The 21,935-nt window shown below is 41.1% G+C and overlaps 5 protein-coding genes across 5 annotated transcripts in view; 2 read left to right on the top strand and 3 right to left on the bottom strand.

The window, feature by feature from the left end:
* LOC150078196 (uncharacterized) overlaps positions 1–21,935 on the bottom strand; it is an 881,600-nt gene that overhangs the window by 776,846 nt on the left and 82,819 nt on the right. The gene's annotated exons all lie outside the window — the stretch shown is intronic.
* LOC150078200 (uncharacterized) lies at positions 5,677–6,120 on the top strand. Its single transcript, XM_090384488.1, has one exon. The coding sequence runs from the start codon at positions 5,677–5,679 to the stop codon at positions 6,118–6,120; it is 444 nt and encodes a 147-aa protein (XP_090240614.1).
* On the top strand, positions 7,457–8,740 carry LOC150078199 (uncharacterized protein F54H12.2-like). Its single transcript, XM_090384487.1, has one exon. The coding sequence runs from the start codon at positions 7,457–7,459 to the stop codon at positions 8,738–8,740; it is 1,284 nt and encodes a 427-aa protein (XP_090240613.1).
* On the bottom strand, positions 10,358–11,641 carry LOC150078198 (uncharacterized protein F54H12.2-like). Its single transcript, XM_090384485.1, has one exon. The coding sequence runs from the start codon at positions 11,639–11,641 to the stop codon at positions 10,358–10,360; it is 1,284 nt and encodes a 427-aa protein (XP_090240611.1).
* Positions 12,978–13,421, bottom strand: LOC150078197 (uncharacterized). The gene has a single exon (XM_090384484.1). The coding sequence runs from the start codon at positions 13,419–13,421 to the stop codon at positions 12,978–12,980; it is 444 nt and encodes a 147-aa protein (XP_090240610.1).

Raw genomic sequence — 21,935 nt, 5'->3', positions numbered from 1 at the left:
GGTTTAGTTGAACTCCGCCAAGTGAATAAGTTATTTTGGGATTACTGTTTCCCAGGTGTAATACCTTACACTTTGTTGGATTAAAGCACAGCTGCCATTTTTCTGACCATTCTTGAAGTCTATCTAGGTCTCTCTGAAGAAGCTCAGCTTGACAGTGATCATTAACTACTCTACCAATTTTAACATCATCTGCAAATTTAGACATCACGCCCTCTATCCCTTCATCAATGTCGTTTATGAAAATTAAAAACAACAGTGGTCCTAATACTGATCCTTGGGGAACCCCACTTCTTACATCAACCCAATCTGAGGAATAGCCATTTATCACAACCCTCTGCCTCCTGCCCTGAAGCCATCCTTCTAAGTAGGAGTGGGGGCACTTTGAACCAAACTGACCAGGGGGGGCGGCCGCTGAAAAGCTGAAAAGATAAGCTGAAAAGATCTAAAGGACTCCAGAAATAGAGCCATAAGAAAATAACTATGAAGGAAGAAATATTTAAAGAATGGACTGAGCTCACTTTTCAACAGACCGACCAGACACATGCACAACCCCCGGTTACACTTTTTGGCCTTCCCTGCAAACCTCCAATATCACTCATAACCATAACCCGAAACCATCTGATGGAGATCGTCAAACAGCATCCACTGAAAGCAGTTGTGGGTCCCGACCTGTTCCCTCTGTTTCTAATCAAAATCTGTAGTTCATATATTATAGACCCACTAGTCCACATTTTCGATAAAATCTTTGAAAGTGGAGAGATTCCAAATATCTAGAACACATACTTTGTTCGGCCAGTCCCTAAATGCAGGGACCCCAAGCGACCTCAAGATTTCAGGCCTATTGCCATCGGCTGTGGGTTCCTCAAGATATTTGAAAAAGCAATCCAGCCCACCATTGCAGACCACTGTTTCAATCACAGGCCTCCGTACCTCCACACCGTGATTAAGGGGAGATCGACTAACAGCAACCTCCTGGACATCCTTATCAGAATCCAGAAAGGCCTCAACAACAGGACACAGCTTGATGTTATTTTCTTTGACATAAAAGTGGGCTATGACAAAATAGATATAACAGCTCTAATCACCATTCTGCAGCATACTTCAACATCACAGGAACAACTCTCGGCATCATTAAATCAATCTTGGAGCATAGACATATCATCTCACATCGCAGCTCTTGGACAATTTGCATTACTAATAGGGATGTCCCACAAAGGTAGTCCTATCATCAATCCTATTTGCTGCAGCCCTTCCTAGCAACCCAAACTGACTTCCAATCATACGCTGATGACCTAAAACTTTATATCACCTCTTCTGACCAAACTCAGGTTCTTAGCACTACCTTGCAGGCAAGTAAAACCATACATAACCTCCAACAATACCTGTATTACAAATTAATCAAGCAAAAATAGGTGATAGGTGGAGCAGAACCAGGGTATGTCTGCCGGGAGCAACTATTGATGATGTCACCAACAGACTGTCAGATTTTAAAGGGGGTAAAGAAAATATTATTATTCATGTGGGGACAAACGATATTAAACGTACACGATCTGACGATTTGTTGGAAAAATACAGGACCATGCTGAGGAAATGTCGCGAGCTAGGCCATAATGTCTATGTGTCTGCAATTCTGCCCAGACACGATAGGAGGGATTATATGTTAAGAGCCTTGTGGATTAACTCAAGACTTGAAGGAATCTGCAAGGCTTTAGGGGGTAAATTTCTATCAGCATGGCCCACACTTGTAGGTAGAAGGAATTTGTTTTGTAGAGACGGGATACACTTAAACAAAGGTGGTGCAAACGTTTTTGCCAGTATTATTGAGGATACCTTAAAGGCTCAGGGAAACTGCTAGTTAGGGGGGATGTGGGTAATACTGACACGCGTTTATCTGATAATATTGGTCAATGTAACTCTTGCACATACCTTAAGAGTTCTTATCTGTTACCCCAACTGGACGTATTATCTAGATGTTCTGGGGCCAAAGACGTTTCACGTGAGCGGGTAGCTAATATCAGGGAAGAGAGCCTAAAAAACTTCAAGGGTTGTGTTAGGGTTGTTCAATATACAAGAACAGTAAATCTTAATTGTTTATACAGTAACGTTAGAAGTGTCGTCAATAAAATGAGCGAATTCGAACTGCTGGTTAAAACAAGTAACGCGGACATAATAGGGCTTACAGAGACGTGGTGCCACCCGGAAATAGGGGATGATGAGTTTCAGTACGGCTTGTATAATGTATTTAGGAAGGATAGAGTAGACAGAAGGGGTGGTGGGGTAATGCTTCTTATCAGAAGCAGCCTGAGTGCGACGATAGCTTTCCCGGATTCAGACATTTCACATGCTAGTATAGAGTCTGTATGGTGTGAGATAGTTGGAAACAAAGGTACAATGCGAGTAGGAGTAATCTACAGACCAGGTGATTGTGAAGACTATGACAAAAGCCTCTACATGCAAATGGAATGGGCAAGTAAGCGTCAATGCCTTATTATGGGTGATTTCAATTTGCCTCTAATTGATTGGAGTAAATGGGAAGGAAACTCGACATGGGGAACAAAATTTTTAAATGAACTAGATGACTGTTATTTGTATCAACATGTCAGGGAAAGTACTAGAGAAAAGAATATCCTAGACCTCATCATCACACATGAATCAGATGACATAACAGGGCTGACAGTAGAGGAACCAGTAGCAGGAAGTGATCACGGAGTTCTACGGTGGATGATGACGAGAGAGGTAGCAGAAGTAAAAGGCAAAGGAATGGGTTTTAATTTCAGAAAAGGAAATTACGATGCCTTAAGGTACTACATGGCCTCTATTAACTGGGTAGATATCGCGCAGAGAATGAATACAATTGAACTGTGGTACGCTTTTAAAACATTAATCACAGATGCCTTGAATGCGTATATACCATTAAAAAAATACTCCACGAGAAGAGGTCCAAGTTGGATGAATAGTGAAGTTGCTACATTACTTGAGCAGAAAAAGGTGGCATGGAAAGGTTACAGAGCAATAAAAAGTACTGAAGCCTATAACAGCTACAAGGTGATGTGTAATAGAGCCACAGAAAAGGTTCGACAGGCAAAGGCAGTTTATGAGAAATCACTAGCAAACACAGCAAAGAGGGGGGGGGGGGGGATAAAGAATTCTTCACATATATAAATGCCAAGAAGAGCAGGACAAACCAGATCGGACCTTTACGTAAGGGAAAGGGGATAGTAATAAATACACCAGCTGCCGTTGCAGATGAACTCAACAGTTATTTTGCATCGATATTTACAAATGAAAAGCCTTTTGTGGCAATGGGAAATTGTGGGAGCGAAGTTAAAAAATATGTAATTAATGATATTGAAATTTCGCAAGATTATTTAATGAAAAAACCTTCAAGCCTACAGACCAGTAAGGCTCCTGGAGTTGATGGAATATACCCTATAATCTTGAGAGAGGCGGCAAGCGAGTGCATTGAACCATTGAGGCTAATTATGCGAGCATCACTAGACTCTGGGGAGATTCCCTTGGATTGGAAAAGTGCAAATGTATCTCCCATACATAAGGGTGGCTCTAAAAGTGAAGTGGGAAATTATCGACCTGTCAGTCTGACTTCAGTAGTAGGGAAAATCATGGAGGCAATGATCAAGGGTGGAATTCAGGATCATTTGGATCGAATTGAAATTCTCAAGGATACTCAGCATGGTTTTGTAAAGGGAAAATCATGTTTAACAAATCTGGTTCGCCATTTCGAAAGGGTCATTCACGAGCTGGATTTAGGGAATAATTTCGACATTGTTTATTTAGATTTCAGCAAAGCTTTTGACTCAGTCCCACATGAGCGGTTGCTTTATAATATGGAACAGGTTGGAATCACTGGGAAAATCCTTAGATGGATAGAAGAGTAGGAGTGGGGGCACTTTGAACCAAACTGACCAGGGGCGGCGGCCGCTAGGTGGCGCTGCAGGCGAACTTTACCGCCCCCCGCCCGCTAGAGGGCGCACCAAACTGACCAGGGGCGGCGGCCGCTAGGTGGCGCTGCAGTCGGAACGTTGACCCCTCCCGCTAGAGGGCACATCGAACTGACCGGGGGGCGCAGTCTACCCCCCGCCCGCTAGAGGCCGCATCGAACTGACCAGGGGGCGCGGTCTATCCCCCGCCCGCTAGAGGGCGCACCAAGCTGACCGGGTGAGGTCTTCACCCCCCGCCAGATGGCGCTGCCATCGAAAAACTTTGAACCAATTTTGTCAGTGGGTGGTGTTCCCCCTCCCCCATCTTTGCCGCCAGGTGGCGCCTCCACGAAATACTTTCAACAATACTGACGGGGGTTGTGTTCCACCCTCCCTCTTCTCACCCCCGCCACTAGGCGGCGGTACCGTCGCACAATGTTAAAACACGCATAGTGTAACATGTCTTATGACGTCATAATCCTTTGTGGTAATTCTTGGAATTCAAAGAGAGGGTTTTGTTCCCCCATGAATTTGAAGGTGTTTTTTTAAATTTTGCTGCTGGTTGGTATATTTTTAAAAGAATTTTAAATGAGAAGACTATTTTAAACAACAGGCAATAAATTAAAGTATTCATGAACAAATCAATGGTATTATTTTAAGTATTCATGTACAAATCAATGGTAATTTTTTAAGTATTCATGAGCAAATCAGTGGTATTATTTGAATATAATTAAAGTATTCATGAACAAATCAATGGTATTTTTTAAAGTATTCATGAGCAAATCAAAGGTATTATTTGAATATAAAGTATTCATGAACAAATCAATGGCATTATTTGAACATAATTAAAGTATTCATTAACAAATCAATGGTAGTATTTTGTCAGTTGAAAGTGATTTTAAATATAACTTTTAAGAAGACACAGAATTATAATGAACGAAGTCTTTTATTGAACACTGTTAACAAAATTATTTACAAAGGAATCATTATTCTGATAAAATCTTGACACAGCTCTCTTTTCAAGGACAGTCCACAATTCTCCCATTACAAAAAGTATGAAAAGTACTATAAAGGTAAGTATCTTCTGTTCCAGAGTTAGTGTTGTTTTACCTGCAATAAAGAGAACATGTTAGAAGATTATTATAATCCCACTGTGGTGGGGAGCTTTGCTAGTGTTAATGCTTTACAAAAACATACAAAATTACCCAAACATACTGTGAAAGAATGGTTATCGGGACAGCCCACATATGTGAGACACAGACAGCAACGAAGAAATTTTCCTCGTAACCAGATGAAAGTTCCTGGTCTTCACCATACATTTCAATGTGATTTAGCCAATATGTCAAATCTTGCTAAAGCAAATAATGGTGTTCATTTTCTTCTCGTGTGTATTGATTGCTTTTCACGATATGGTTGGGTAAGACCATTAAAATCTAAACATTCACAAGAAGTAGTTAAAGCTTTCAAATCTATTTTTAAAGAAGAAGTACCATTTAATATTAATAGTGACCAAGGAAAGGAATTTACTAATAAACAAGTGCGTGCATTATTCAAATCTAAAAATATTCACTTTTACACCACTAGAAGTGAAAAGAAAGCTTCTATGGCAGAAAGATTTATTCGAACATTAAAAGAAAAAATTTATAAATGGGTTACATATTCAAAAAATGATAAATATATTCACGTGCTGCAAAAATTAGTGAAAACGTATAATGAAACTGTACACAGATCTATTGGTATGGCCCCTGCAGGTGTCACCATGCATAATGAAGAAACAGTTTATGCTAAATTATATAGACCCCATCCAAAAGTTTCGGAACCCAAGTTTAAAATCGGTGACCATGTTGTTCTTAGTGATGATAGCCATAATTTTCGAAAAGCGTTCAGAGGGAATTGGTCTGAGGAGGTGTTTTTCATAGCTCAGGTAATGAAAAGGCACCCTGTAGTATATAAGGTTAAAGGCAGAGATGGTGAGGTGATAGAAGGTACATTTTATGAACATCAGCTACAGAGAGTCAGTTTTGATAACGAGGTACCTGAAAACGTGTATCTGATTGAAAAAGTACTTGGGAAGCGTACAGTGCGTGGTCAGAGACAGTTACTTGTGAAGTGGCTTGGATACCCTGCATCCTACAATTCTTGGGTACGAAGCAAAGATGTTTTACCTAACCCTACCAAGTAATGCAAGTATGGACATGTATCCCGATAACACCCAATCACGTTTCAAAGTTCAATTACCCCGGGAAATTAATCTGAGTGGGAAGTGGGTGGTGGCACTTTCTGAAATCCATCTACCAGGAGTGTGGAACAATATCACAAAAGGATACGATGAATTTCATGTACTTCGCGATGATTATGACTCTGAACAAATTTTACATGTGCTTTCTTTAAAGTATAAAGATTATCAACAACTTTTAGATGAGTTGAACAGTGTTCATCCCCTTATTTCATTTACAGTACACACAAAGACTGTTGCAAAATATCAATTTTCAGTGAATGTGCATGGAAAAGGTAAAATACAATTGCCCGAGAAACTAGTAAAATTATTTGGACTTCAAAAACCAGGTGTACGGGGGAAAGGCTGCCGTGTATTTACAGATACATCCGTAGGTGAGAGTGTATTACCTATCAAAGGTCAAATTTCTTTTGCCCCAAGTGCAAGAGATGTTGTTTTTACTCTTGTTACTGGTGGCAGTTACCAGATGTGTGTGCTTCCACATGGAAACTATAAATCAATCTCTAGTATTCTTGATGCAATGTTGAGCGTCTGCCCGAGTTTAAGTGGAAATGTTAATTCAGACGATACCCTGACTTTACACATAACAGAAAACTTTTCATTAGTGTTTCCACAAGATTCCCCAGGTTTAGGTCTTATGCTTGGCTTTCACCAGATTGGTACTAAATTGAGTGGAGCTGTCAGTGGGAAGTACCCTGCAGATATAAAACGGGGTGTCTCAGCGTATTTTGTTTATTCCAACCTGATTCAGGACCAGATAGTAGGCGATACGTGTGCTCCACTGTTACGTGTTGTTCCCTGTATTGAACAGAACACATTTACATACGAAAACCCAGACTATTACCCCCTTTTGAGACACAGGTTCACACCGTGTCCATCAGTATTTGTACAGACAGCGGACAGTTTCTAGAGTTCAGAAGTGGGAAGACTTTAGTGAAGCTGCATTTTCGCAAAGATGAGTGAATACATTGATTATTACACGGTACAAGCGGGAGGCGGTAATGCATTTGCTGGACAACCTTTGCAGCGTGGGTATGGACTTGGTAGCATTTTTCGTTCAGCATTCTCTTTTCTAACACCACTTTTGAAACCCGCTGCCCGTTTTGTGGGTAAGCATGTTTTAGGAGCAGGTCAAAACGTGATTGGTGATGTTTTGGAGGGGGTGCCCCTCAAACGATCCTTTATAAACAGAGCATCGGAAGTCGGTCAGTCCATTTCAGACAAGGTTCTGAACCAGAAAGGAAGAGGGAAGAAGAGGAAGCGCAGAGATATTTTTTAAAACATGGAGCTTATGATGTCAGAACTAGACCTATTTCAAAAACCGGCTATTAACCTATCTATCGAACGTTCATCTTATGTGACTTTTCAACCACTAGGCAGTGTGGATAGTGGAGGCCCCATCGAATTTTTTATTCCCGGTACTTCCGAAGAATATTTAGATTTTGGAAATACATTTTTACGTCTGAAAGTTCGTGTTACACATAGTGACGGGAAAGAGATAGATGCCACATCTGTGAGTGTGGTGAACAATTTTTTTCATTCCCTTTTCAGTCAGGTCGATCTGTTTTTACAAGATAAATTAATCAATGCATCAGCAGATACTTATCCCTACAGGGCATATTTAGAAAAACTTCTGAATTACGATCGCGGTGCCAAATGTACCCAATTAACAACAGAACTGTATGTGAAAGATGACGTTGCGGATGTCAGTGAAATGTTCACCAAGACAGAATGCGGGATGTATAAACGACAGGATTCAATTGCAAAATCAAGGAGTGTGGAACTTCTAGGGCGTCTACATCTGGATTTGTGTCACCAGGCAAGATATATCGTTAATGTGTCACTACGTATTCGTCTAGTGCGAAGTAACCCAGAATTCTGTTTATTGGCCGTCACCACAGACATGAAATGCAGAGTTCATATTCAGGAAGCAACCCTCTTCGTGCACAAAGTGAGATTAAATCCTAAAGTTCTGTTAGCCCACTTGACTGTGCTTGAAAAAAATCCTATTCACTACCCCATAAACAGGGTGCAAGTCAGCTATTACTCGATTCCTAAAGGTATGAGTGATTCTACAAGAGACAACATCTATCTGGGCGACATTCCTTCTCGATTAGTTATAGGTCTAGTTGCAAGTGAAGCATTCAATGGTTCGTACAGTCGCAATCCATTCAATTTTGCCCACTTCAATTTATGTTATCTGGTAGTGTCAGCTGATGGTATTCAGCATCCAAGTCAACCTCTGACACCTAATTATAAAGAGGGTCATTACACCCGATCATACCTCTCTCTTTTCACATCACTGAACAAGTGGACACGTGATGTGGGTAATGATATTTCCTATAAAGAATACCTAGAAGGTAATGTGTTGTATGGATTTGACCTCTCTCCTGACCATAATGCCGTAGGCGAACACATCAATACTCATAGACGAGGAAGTGTACGTATCGAACTGAAATTTTCTGTTCACCTACCCGAGAACGTTACGGTGGTGTTGTTCGCAGAGTTTGAAAACATCCTTTCGATCACCAGGGATCGCTCGGTACTTCTGGATTATGAACACTGAACAGATTGAACAGGTTTTACAGATGGATGCCTACACACGGAAATTTCCATTGGGAGTGTGTGCACTTGATGAACTACCTACACGGATGCTACCAAAACCGTGTCTCCTTGTAGTCAATACAGATCCCTCACATCTACCTGGGCAGCACTGGGTTGCCTTATTTCTACAGGAACAATGTGGCGAATACTTTGACAGCTATGGTGGCAAACCAAAAAAGGACTTTGTGAAATTTTTAACTAAACAATGTAAAAAATGGACGTATAATGCTACTGTTATCCAACACAAGTTGTCTATAGCCTGTGGTTTACACTGTATTTATTTCCTTACACACAGGTGTCGTGGCTTAACAGATTGAACAGGTTTTACAGATGGATGCCTACACACGGAAATTTCCATTGGGAGTGTGTGCACTTGATGAACTACCTACACGGATGCTACCAAAACCGTGTCTCCTTGTAGTCAATACAGATCCCTCACATCTACCTGGGCAGCACTGGGTTGCCTTATTTCTACAGGAACAATGTGGCGAATACTTTGACAGCTATGTGCTGATTGACATTTATAAAGAAGCAACAAGTCGAGCACATTCTTATTTGCTCCTAGATTTTAAACAGGACACACCTGAGGTGCTCCGTCTGCGAAGTAATATTTTGCCAGAAGAGGCCCCCATCACAGCTCTCCAAGAAAAAGAAAATCTTGAGATTATTAGGAAATAAACAGGTGCCCTTCATACAAAGGCGAAAACTTATTCACCAGCACGGTGGTGCTTTGTTTCCACTACTTGGTAGCATAATAGTACCATTGCTCACATCCCTCATAAGGAAATGAATCAGCTGTATAAAAAATTCACACTGCTAAACACCCCAGAGCAGAAAGAAATTGAAAGTTTGGATGACAAAATGTCATCTGTTCTTCAAAGGAAAGATTTGGATGTTGAAAGTAAATTTAGAGAATATTTAACCACTTTACAGACTTATTTAGGTCTAAAAAGACAGCTTGCACCATCAGTACACACGGAAGAAATGCCACCCCCCCACCTGTTGAAGATGTTCCTGTGAAGAAAAGAAAAAAATCATCTTTTTTTCCTACCCTCCCCAAGGCGGTTGAGGGCAAGAAAGCTGAAATGGGTTCGAATGTAAGTAAAAAAACATCTTTTTTTATTTAAAATTATTTTTATTTAGAAACAAATGTTCTGTTATGTCAACAGTTACAATAACATCATTCATCCACAAATCGGGAGAATAACACACGTTAACAATCTGGTGTATGGTTAAGCCACGACACCTGTGTGTAAGGAAATAAATACAGTGTAAACCACAGGCTATAGACAACTTGTGTTGGATAACAGTAGCATTATACGTCCATTTTTTACATTGTTTAGTTAAAAATTTCACAAAGTCCTTTTTTGGTTTGCCACCATAGCTGTCAAAGTATTCGCCACATTGTTCCTGTAGAAATAAGGCAACCCAGTGCTGCCCAGGTAGATGTGAGGGATCTGTATTGACTACAAGGAGACACGGTTTTGGTAGCATCCGTGTAGGTAGTTCATCAAGTGCACACACTCCCAATGGAAATTTCCGTGTGTAGGCATCCATCTGTAAAACCTGTTCAATCTGTTCAGTGTTCATAATCCAGAAGTACCGAGCGATCCCTGGTGATCGAAAGGATGTTTTCAAACTCTGCGAACAACACCACCGTAACGTTCTCGGGTAGGTGAACAGAAAATTTCAGTTCGATACGTACACTTCCTCGTCTATGAGTATTGATGTGTTCGCCTACGGCATTATGGTCAGGAGAGAGGTCAAATCCATACAACACATTACCTTCTAGGTATTCTTTATAGGAAATATCATTACCCACATCACGTGTCCACTTGTTCAGTGATGTGAAAAGAGAGAGGTATGATCGGGTGTAATGACCCTCTTTATAATTAGGTGTCAGAGGTTGACTTGGATGCTGAATACCATCAGCTGACACTACCAGATAACATAAATTGAAGTGGGCAAAATTGAATGGATTGCGACTGTACGAACCATTGAATGCTTCACTTGCAACTAGACCTATAACTAATCGAGAAGGAATGTCGCCCAGATAGATGTTGTCTCTTGTAGAATCACTCATACCTTTAGGAATCGAGTAATAGCTGACTTGCACCCTGTTTATGGGGTAGTGAATAGGATTTTTTTCAAGCACAGTCAAGTGGGCTAACAGAACTTTAGGATTTAATCTCACTTTGTGCACGAAGAGGGTTGCTTCCTGAATATGAACTCTGCATTTCATGTCTGTGGTGACGGCCAATAAACAGAATTCTGGGTTACTTCGCACTAGACGAATACGTAGTGACACATTAACGATATATCTTGCCTGGTGACACAAATCCAGATGTAGACGCCCTAGAAGTTCCACACTCCTTGATTTTGCAATTGAATCCTGTCGTTTATACATCCCGCATTCTGTCTTGGTGAACATTTCACTGACATCCGCAACGTCATCTTTCACATACAGTTCTGTTGTTAATTGGGTACATTTGGCACCGCGATCGTAATTCAGAAGTTTTTCTAAATATGCCCTGTAGGGATAAGTATCTGCTGATGCATTGATTAATTTATCTTGTAAAAACAGATCGACCTGACTGAAAAGGGAATGAAAAAAATTGTTCACCACACTCACAGATGTGGCATCTATCTCTTTCCCGTCACTATGTGTAACACGAACTTTCAGACGTAAAAATGTATTTCCAAAATCTAAATATTCTTCGGAAGTACCGGGAATAAAAAATTCGATGGGGCCTCCACTATCCACACTGCCTAGTGGTTGAAAAGTCACATAAGATGAACGTTCGATAGATAGGTTAATAGCCGGTTTTTGAAATAGGTCTAGTTCTGACATCATAAGCTCCATGTTTTAAAAAATATCTCTGCGCTTCCTCTTCTTCCCTCTTCCTTTCTGGTTCAGAACCTTGTCTGAAATGGACTGACCGACTTCCGATGCTCTGTTTATAAAGGATCGTTTGAGGGGCACCCCCTCCAAAACATCACCAATCACGTTTTGACCTGCTCCTAAAACATGCTTACCCACAAAACGGGCAGCGGGTTTCAAAAGTGGTGTTAGAAAAGAGAATGCTGAACGAAAAATGCTACCAAGTCCATACCCACGCTGCAAAGGTTGTCCAGCAAATGCATTACCGCCTCCCGCTTGTACCGTGTAATAATCAATGTATTCACTCATCTTTGCGAAAATGCAGCTTCACTAAAGTCTTCCCACTTCTGAACTCTAGAAACTGTCCGCTGTCTGTACAAATACTGATGGACACGGTGTGAACCTGTGTCTCAAAAGGGGGTAATAGTCTGGGTTTTCGTATGTAAATGTGTTCTGTTCAATACAGGGAACAACACGTAACAGTGGAGCACACGTATCGCCTACTATCTGGTCCTGAATCAGGTTGGAATAAACAAAATACGCTGAGACACCCCGTTTTATATCTGCAGGGTACTTCCCACTGACAGCTCCACTCAATTTAGTACCAATCTGGTGAAAGCCAAGCATAAGACCTAAACCTGGGGAATCTTGTGGAAACACTAATGAAAAGTTTTCTGTTATGTGTAAAGTCAGGGTATCGTCTGAATTAACATTTCCACTTAAACTCGGGCAGACGCTCAACATTGCATCAAGAATACTAGAGATTGATTTATAGTTTCCATGTGGAAGCACACACATCTGGTAACTGCCACCAGTAACAAGAGTAAAAACAACATCTCTTGCACTTGGGGCAAAAGAAATTTGACCTTTGATAGGTAATACACTCTCACCTACGGATGTATCTGTAAATACACGGCAGCCTTTCCCCCGTACACCTGGTTTTTGAAGTCCAAATAATTTTACTAGTTTCTCGGGCAATTGTATTTTACCTTTTCCATGCACATTCACTGAAAATTGATATTTTGCAACAGTCTTTGTGTGTACTGTAAATGAAATAAGGGGATGAACACTGTTCAACTCATCTAAAAGTTGTTGATAATCTTTATACTTTAAAGAAAGCACATGTAAAATTTGTTCAGAGTCATAATCATCGCGAAGTACATGAAATTCATCGTATCCTTTTGTGATATTGTTCCACACTCCTGGTAGATGGATTTCAGAAAGTGCCACCACCCACTTCCCACTCAGATTAATTTCCCGGGGTAATTGAACTTTGAAACGTGATTGGGTGTTATCGGGATACATGTCCATACTTGCATTACTTGGTAGGGTTAGGTAAAACATCTTTGCTTCGTACCCAAGAATTGTAGGATGCAGGGTATCCAAGCCACTTCACAAGTAACTGTCTCTGACCACGCACTGTACGCTTCCCAAGTACTTTTTCAATCAGATACACGTTTTCAGGTACCTCGTTATCAAAACTGACTCTCTGTAGCTGATGTTCATAAAATGTACCTTCTATCACCTCACCATCTCTGCCTTTAACCTTATATACTACAGGGTGCCTTTTCATTACCTGAGCTATGAAAAACACCTCCTCAGACCAATTCCCTCTGAACGCTTTTCGAAAATTATGGCTATCATCACTAAGAACAACATGGTCACCGATTTTAAACTTGGGTTCCGAAACTTTTGGATGGGGTCTATATAATTTAGCATAAACTGTTTCTTCATTATGCATGGTGACACCTGCAGGGGCCATACCAATAGATCTGTGTACAGTTTCATTATACGTTTTCACTAATTTTTGCAGCACGTGAATATATTTATCATTTTTTGAATATGTAACCCATTTATAAATTTTTTCTTTTAATGTTCGAATAAATCTTTCTGCCATAGAAGCTTTCTTTTCACTTCTAGTGGTGTAAAAGTGGATATTTTTAGATTTGAATAATGCACGCACTTGTTTATTAGTAAATTCCTTTCCTTGGTCACTATTAATATTAAATGGTACTTCTTCTTTAAAAATAGATTTGAAAGCTTTAACTACTTCTTGTGAATGTTTAGATTTTAATGGTCTTACCCAACCATATCGTGAAAAGCAATCAATACACACGAGAAGAAAATGAACACCATTATTTGCTTTAGCAAGATTTGACATATTGGCTAAATCACATTGAAATGTATGGTGAAGACCAGGAACTTTCATCTGGTTACGAGGAAAATTTCTTCGTTGCTGTCTGTGTCTCACATATGTGGGCTGTCCCGATAACCATTCTTTCACAGTATGTTTGGGTAATTTTGTATGTTTTTGTAAAGCATTAACACTAGCAAAGCTCCCCACCACAGTGGGATTATAATAATCTTCTAACATGTTCTCTTTATTGCAGGTAAAACAACACTAACTCTGGAACAGAAGATACTTACCTTTATAGTACTTTTCATACTTTTTGTAATGGGAGAATTGTGGACTGTCCTTGAAAAGAGAGCTGTGTCAAGATTTTATCAGAATAATGATTCCTTTGTAAATAATTTTGTTAACAGTGTTCAATAAAAGACTTCGTTCATTATAATTCTGTGTCTTCTTAAAAGTTATATTTAAAATCACTTTCAACTGACAAAATACTACCATTGATTTGTTAATGAATACTTTAATTATGTTCAAATAATGCCATTGATTTGTTCATGAATACTTTATATTCAAATAATACCTTTGATTTGCTCATGAATACTTTAAAAAATACCATTGATTTGTTCATGAATACTTTAATTATATTCAAATAATACCACTGATTTGCTCATGAATACTTAAAAAATTACCATTGATTTGTACATGAATACTTAAAATAATACCATTGATTTGTTCATGAATACTTTAATTTATTGCCTGTTGTTTAAAATAGTCTTCTCATTTAAAATTCTTTTAAAAATATACCAACCAGCAGAAAAATTTAAAAAAACACCTTCAAATTCATGGGGGAACAAAACCCTCTCTTTGAATTCCAAGAATTACCACAAAGGATTATGACGTCATAAGACATGTTACACTATGCGTGTTTTAACATTGTGCGACGGTACCGCCGCCTAGCGGCGGGGGTGAGAAGAGGGAGGGTGGAACACAACCCCCGTCAGTATTGTTGAAAGTATTTCGTGGAGGCGCCACCTGGCGGCAAAGATGGGGGAGGGGGGAACACCACCCACTGACAAAATTGGTTCAAAGTTTTTCGATGGCAGCGCCATCTGGCGGGGGGTGAAGACCTCACCCGGTCAGCTTGGTGCGCCCTCTAGCGGGCGGGGGATAGACCGCGCCCCCTGGTCAGTTCGATGCGGCCTCTAGCGGGCGGGGGGTAGACTGCGCCCCCCGGTCAGTTCGATGTGCCCTCTAGCGGGAGGGGTCAACGTTCCGACTGCAGCGCCACCTAGCGGCCGCCGCCCCTGGTCAGTTTGGTGCGCCCTCTAGCGGGCGGGGGGCGGTAAAGTTCGCCTGCAGCGCCACCTAGCGGCCGCCGCCCCTGGTCAGTTTGGTTCAAAGTGCCCCCACTCCTACTCTTCTATCCATCTAAGGATTTTCCCAGTGATTCCAACCTGTTCCATATTATAAAGCAACCGCTCATGTGGGACTGAGTCAAAAGCTTTGCTGAAATCTAAATAAACAATGTCGAAATTATTCCCTAAATCCAGCTCGTGAGTGACCCTTTCGAAATGGCGAACCAGATTTGTTAAACATGATTTTCCCTTTACAAAACCATGCTGAGTATCCTTGAGAATTTCAATTCGATCCAAATGATCCTGAATTCCACCCTTGATCATTGCCTCCATGATTTTCCCTACTACTGAAGTCAGACTGACAGGTCGATAATTTCCCACTTCACTTTTAGAGCCACCCTTATGTATGGGAGATACATTTGCACTTTTCCAATCCAAGGGAATCTCCCCAGAGTCTAGTGATGCTCGCATAATTAGCCTCAATGGTTCAATGCACTCGCTTGCCGCCTCTCTCAAGATTATAGGGTATATTCCATCAACTCCAGGAGCCTTACTGGTCTGTAGGCTTGAAGGTTTTTTCATTAAATAATCTTGCGAAATTTCAATATCATTAATTACATATTTTTTAACTTCGCTCCCACAATTTCCCATTGCCACAAAAGGCTTTTCATTTGTAAATATCGATGCAAAATAACTGTTGAGTTCATCTGCAACGGCAGCTGGTGTATTTATTACTATCCCCTTTCCCTTACGTAAAGGTCCGATCTGGTTTGTCCTGCTCTTCTTGGCATTTATATATGTGAAGAATTCTTTATCCCCCCCCCCTCTTTGCTGTGTTTGCTAGTGATTTCTCATAAACTGCCTTTGCCTGTCGAACCTTTTCTGTGGCTCTATTACACATCACCTTGTAGCTGTTATAGGCTTCAGTACTTTTTATTGCTCTGTAACCTTTCCATGCCACCTTTTTCTGCTCAAGTAATGTAGCAACTTCACTATTCATCCAACTTGGACCTCTTCTCGTGGAGTATTTTTTTAATGGTATATACGCATTCAAGGCATCTGTGATTAATGTTTTAAAAGCGTACCACAGTTCAATTGTATTCATTCTCTGCGCGATATCTACCCAGTTAATAGAGGCCATGTAGTACCTTAAGGCATCGTAATTTCCTTTTCTGAAATTAAAACCCATTCCTTTGCCTTTTACTTCTGCTACCTCTCTCGTCATCATCCACCGTAGAACTCCGTGATCACTTCCTGCTACTGGTTCCTCTACTGTCAGCCCTGTTATGTCATCTGATTCATGTGTGATGATGAGGTCTAGGATATTCTTTTCTCTAGTACTTTCCCTGACATGTTGATACAAATAACAGTCATCTAGTTCATTTAAAAATTTTGTTCCCCATGTCGAGTTTCCTTCCCATTTACTCCAATCAATTAGAGGCAAATTGAAATCACCCATAATAAGGCATTGACGCTTACTTGCCCATTCCATTTGCATGTAGAGGCTTTTGTCATAGTCTTCACAATCACCTGGTCTGTAGATTACTCCTACTCGCATTGTACCTTTGTTTCCAACTATCTCACACCATACAGACTCTATACTAGCATGTGAAATGTCTGAATCCGGGAAAGCTATCGTCGCACTCAGGCTGCTTCTGATAAGAAGCATTATCCCACCACCCCTTCTATCTACTCTATCCTTCCTAAATACATTATACAAGCCGTACTGAAACTCATCATCCCCTATTTCCGGGTGGCACCACGTCTCTGTAAGCCCTATTATGTCCGCGTTACTTGTTTTAACCAGCAGTTCGAATTCGCTCATTTTATTGACGACACTTCTAACGTTACTGTATAAACAATTAAGATTTACTGTTCTTGTATATTGAACAACCCTAACACAACCCTTGAAGTTTTTTAGGCTCTCTTCCCTGATATTAGCTACCCGCTCACGTGAAACGTCTTTGGCCCCAGAACATCTAGATAATACGTCCAGTTGGGGTAACAGATAAGAACTCTTAAGGTATGTGCAAGAGTTACATTGACCAATATTATCAGATAAACGCGTGTCAGTATTACCCACATCCCCCCTAACTAGCAGTTTCCCTGAGCCTTTAAGGTATCCTCAATAATACTGGCAAAAACGTTTGCACCACCTTTGTTTAAGTGTATCCCGTCTCTACAAAACAAATTCCTTCTACCTACAAGTGTGGGCCATGCTGATAGAAATTTACCCCCTAAAGCCTTGCAGATTCCTTCAAGTCTTGAGTTAATCCACAAGGCTCTTAACATATAATCCCTCCTATCGTGTCTGGGCAGAATTGCAGACACATAGACATTATGGCCTAGCTCGCGACATTTCCTCAGCATGGTCCTGTATTTTTCCAACAAATCGTCAGATCGTGTACGTTTAATATCGTTTGTCCCCACATGAATAATAATATTTTCTTTACCCCCTTTAAAATCTGACAGTCTGTTGGTGACATCATCAATAGTTGCTCCCGGCAGACATACCCTGGTTCTGCTCCACCTATCACCTATTTTTGCTTGATTAATTTGTAATACAGGTATTGTTGGAGGTTATGTATGGTTTTACTTGCCTGCAAGGTAGTGCTAAGAACCTGAGTTTGGTCAGAAGAGGTGATATAAAGTTTTAGGTCATCAGCGTATGATTGGAAGTCAGTTTGGGTTGCTAGGAAGGGCTGCAGCAAATAGGATTGATGATAGGACTACCTTTGTGGGACATCCCTATTAGTAATGCAAATTGTCCAAGAGCTTGCGATGTGAGATGATATGTCTATGCTCCAAGATTGATTTAATGATGCCGAGAGTTGTTCCTGTGATGTTGAAGTATGCTGCAGAATGGTGATTAGAGCTGTTATATCTATTTTGTCATAGCCCACTTTTATGTCAAAGAAAATAACATCAAGCTGTGTCCTGTTGTTGAGGCCTTTCTGGATTCTGATAAGGATGTCCAGGAGGTTGCTGTTAGTCGATCTCCCCTTAATCACGGTGTGGAGGTACGGAGGCCTGTGATTGAAACAGTGGTCTGCAATGGTGGGCTGGATTGCTTTTTCAAATATCTTGAGGAACCCACAGCCGATGGCAATAGGCCTGAAATCTTGAGGTCGCTTGGGGTCCCTGCATTTAGGGACTGGCCGAACAAAGTATGTGTTCTAGATATTTGGAATCTCTCCACTTTCAAAGATTTTATCGAAAATGTGGACTAGTGGGTCTATAATATATGAACTACAGATTTTGATTAGAAACAGAGGGAACAGGTCGGGACCCACAACTGCTTTCAGTGGATGCTGTTTGACGATCTCCATCAGATGGTTTCGGGTTATGGTTATGAGTGATATTGGAGGTTTGCAGGGAAGGCCAAAAAGTGTAACCGGGGGTTGTGCATGTGTCTGGTCGGTCTGTTGAAAAGTGAGCTCAGTCCATTCTTTAAATATTTCTTCCTTCATAGTTATTTTCTTATGGCTCTATTTCTGGAGTCCTTTAGATCTTTTCAGCTTATCCAGGGCAAGTTGGTTGCAGACAGGTCGTTTTTGTTGACCACTGCAACTTATCGGTATACAAAGGGGGTAAGTTTTGCGCTGGTCAACTGCTTTCTACGTGTTCATAGTCAGTGAGAAGCTTCAACTGTATGTCGCTGCTGGTTTCCGATAAGCGCTACTGCGTTCTACGTGTATGCACCCTTAGATTGTACGCTATAGGGTAGCGTACATCTCCAATTTGATAGTGTAATACGTATCACCGCATTTAGGATTCTGGTAGCTCAGTGTGCTGTTGTCCATTGATCAATTAAATTTATTAATCTTATTAAATTTCATTGTCAATAAATTAAATTGATTTTAAAGGGAAATCAAGCCCCAGACCTGAGTAGCAAAGCGAAGGCCACAAAGTAGCGGGAGTGCTCTGGCTGGGGGGGGGGGGAGAATCGAAGGGGGCGATTCTCCAACGATCAAAGTCTAAATGTGTAACATGTGAAAGTGTGTGTGTGTGTGTGTGTGTTAGGTGCAGAGAGTGTGAAGAAATTAGGCGTCAGCTAAGCGTTCTGATGGACGTCTGAGAGTTTGAGGAGCACGGTAGATGCCCTAGAAGAAATTAAGAAGGGGAACCTATCAAGCTCTCAGCTGCCCCACTGAACGCCAGAACTCACTCTTGTGCATCAGGCAATTTCAAGGCAGAGTGCGCTGGTCCTACAAGAGATAGTTATTGTCGGTGACTCAAAGGGTAAAGGTGCAGAAAGAATAGGTGGAATAGGGTCAGGGTATGACTGCCAGGGTTAAAAGTTGATGGCGTTGTAGAGCAGGTACCTTTTATGGGCACAAAAGGTATATTGTTGTACACGTTGGCACTAATGACATTAAGAGTACGAAATCTGCAGACTTACTTAACAAGTACAGACAAAGCTGAAAATAAGTCGCCAGTTAGGGTTAAAATTGAAAGTTTCTGCAATTCTGCCTAGACACGATAGGAGGAAGTACATGATGAGAGCCTTGTCAATCAATTCCGCCCTAGAGAGAGAAAGATTGTGCAAGGCTCATGGGGTAGAATTTTTCTCAACGAGGTCTGTGCTTGTTAACAGGAAAGACTTCTACAGGAAGGGGATACACGTAGATAGATAGGGTGCAAGAATATTTGCTTTTGCTAGCGAGGCAATGTTAGGTGGGTCGGAAACTGCGAGCTTGGAGGGGGGATTCACAGAAAAATAGACTAACAGTAGCTGCAGGCAGAAGTGGAAGTGCTTCTTGCACTGCTTCTATTGGAATGACCAGCAACCTAGAAAGCAAGTTGCTGGGGATTTCAGGTAAATACCAACATTGGTCCTTGAGGTTGTCACAGACATTCTCTCAGATATGCCAGACAAGCTGTACTTACTACCTGGGAGTCTAAAACGCTGTTGGAACTGATATTCAGGTGACACTCAGGTCAAGTGGACCCAATTTCGGCGAAGCCCGGACGGTCTGTGACAGCCAAATCCTCTGCTTGCACCTTCACGATGGTGGGACTGTTAGTAATCCTGGGTATAACCTCCATGCACAAGTACATGGTGGGTGACCACCCAGGTGTGAACCAACAAGTTGGGGTCGAGGTGTGACGCCCACACCACATGGAGGAACGCTGCCCCTCTATGTTACCAGGCAGTACTAGGTGGTAGATGACTCATCAACCGGTGAAATACCACCACTACTTATTGGAGGCTTGAAGTGGTGGAACCCATGTTTAGTCTCTAGAGCTAAGTTCCGGTCAACCCTTCCCTATATCTTCCATCATGCAGTATGATTGATGACTTTTGAGGTTATGATGAACGTCGTGGCGAGATCCAATATTCCTTACATTTTGAGGGTACAGCTCTAAAGCAGTGTTCGCAGGCTGGCCGCCAGTTAGTACACCGGACCGAACCTATTGTAAACTCTCTAGGAGGCTTCCGGATCAGCTAGTGTATAATCTTGCTACCTCTACTCTGCCAGATAGTGACTGGAGGGAGTCTTGTCGAGGCCACGTTATGTCAAGGATCTGGGTATATTCTTACCACATGTACGCCATATCCAAAACTTTCATTACTTCATACACCATGTCCCACCCACTTTTTCTTACTATTGAATACACCATGAATTGTCAAAATAATAGAGCAAGCTTATCTGCGAAAAGATCTAAACCTCCCAAGGACTTCCTAATTCATTTCACAAATATACGTGGTCTTAATTCCAATCTCAACGATGTCCATTTCCACTTGCAGTCTGCCAAACCCCATGTACTTTTTCTAACAGAATCTCAGTTATCGGTTGATTCAACTACTGCTCATCTCAGATGTCCAAATTATTCGCTGCATGATTCCTTTCGCCTCAAAGGTGGTACATGTGCATATGTCCGTGCTGATATTCCCTGTCAGAGACTTGGCAATTTGGAATCTCCTTTCTTTGATCTTTCCTGGCTTAAAATCTCTCTACTTCATTGTGTCAAATTCATCTGTTGTCTCTACCGTTCTCCCAACTCACTAATCACTTGGAGCTCTTTGACTTCCTCTCGTTCCATCTTGACTTTCTCCAGTCCAACTTTCCTAAGAGTGAGGTAATTTTCCTTGGCGATTTTAATGTTCACAGCTCCAGGTGGGTTCCGTTTTCTAGTCACACCGAGCCAGCAGGTCGAGATGCTGAGGCTTTTGCAATTACTAATGACCTAGCACAGATTGTTCATTTACCTACAAGAATACAGGACAATCCTAATCATACAGCCAATACGCTTGATCTTTTTCTCACAAACAACCGTTCTAAGTACACGGTCGAAGTGAGAGGTCCTTTAGGCACTTCAGATCACAACTTGGTGATTGTCTCTTCTCCAATGGAACCTTTATCTCATGGCTATTCCCAACCTCGTATTGTTTGGCATTCCAAGAATGCAAAATGGGATGACCTGCGAGACTTCTTTTCTTCTTTTCCTTTGTCTGATTACTGTTTCAAAACTTCTGATGTCAACGTTTGCTCAGATGGTGTCAGTGAAATTATTCTTGCAGGAATGGAATCCTTTATCCCACACTCCACTTTAAAATCTCGTCCTTTATCTAAACCTTCGTTTATCAATAAATGTGCTAAGGCTATCCAAGAGAAGAATGTTGCATATCGTAATTGGCTTGTTTCTAATTCTTCAGTTTCATTTTCTGCCTACACCAAAGCTCGCAACAATTGTAAAGCAGTTATTAATCAGTCCAAACTAGAGTTTGAACAGGCTAAGAGTAGAAAACTTTCTTCTTGCCCTAATGGTAGCCGAGCTTCTGGTC

The sequence above is a fragment of the Mastigoproctus giganteus genome, chromosome 11 (genome assembly GCF_048544385.1).
Source record: "Mastigoproctus giganteus isolate SK-2022 chromosome 11, ASM4854438v1, whole genome shotgun sequence".
Taxonomy (NCBI): domain Eukaryota; kingdom Metazoa; phylum Arthropoda; class Arachnida; order Uropygi; family Thelyphonidae; genus Mastigoproctus; species Mastigoproctus giganteus.
This window is presented reverse-complemented; position numbering and strand designations above follow the sequence as displayed.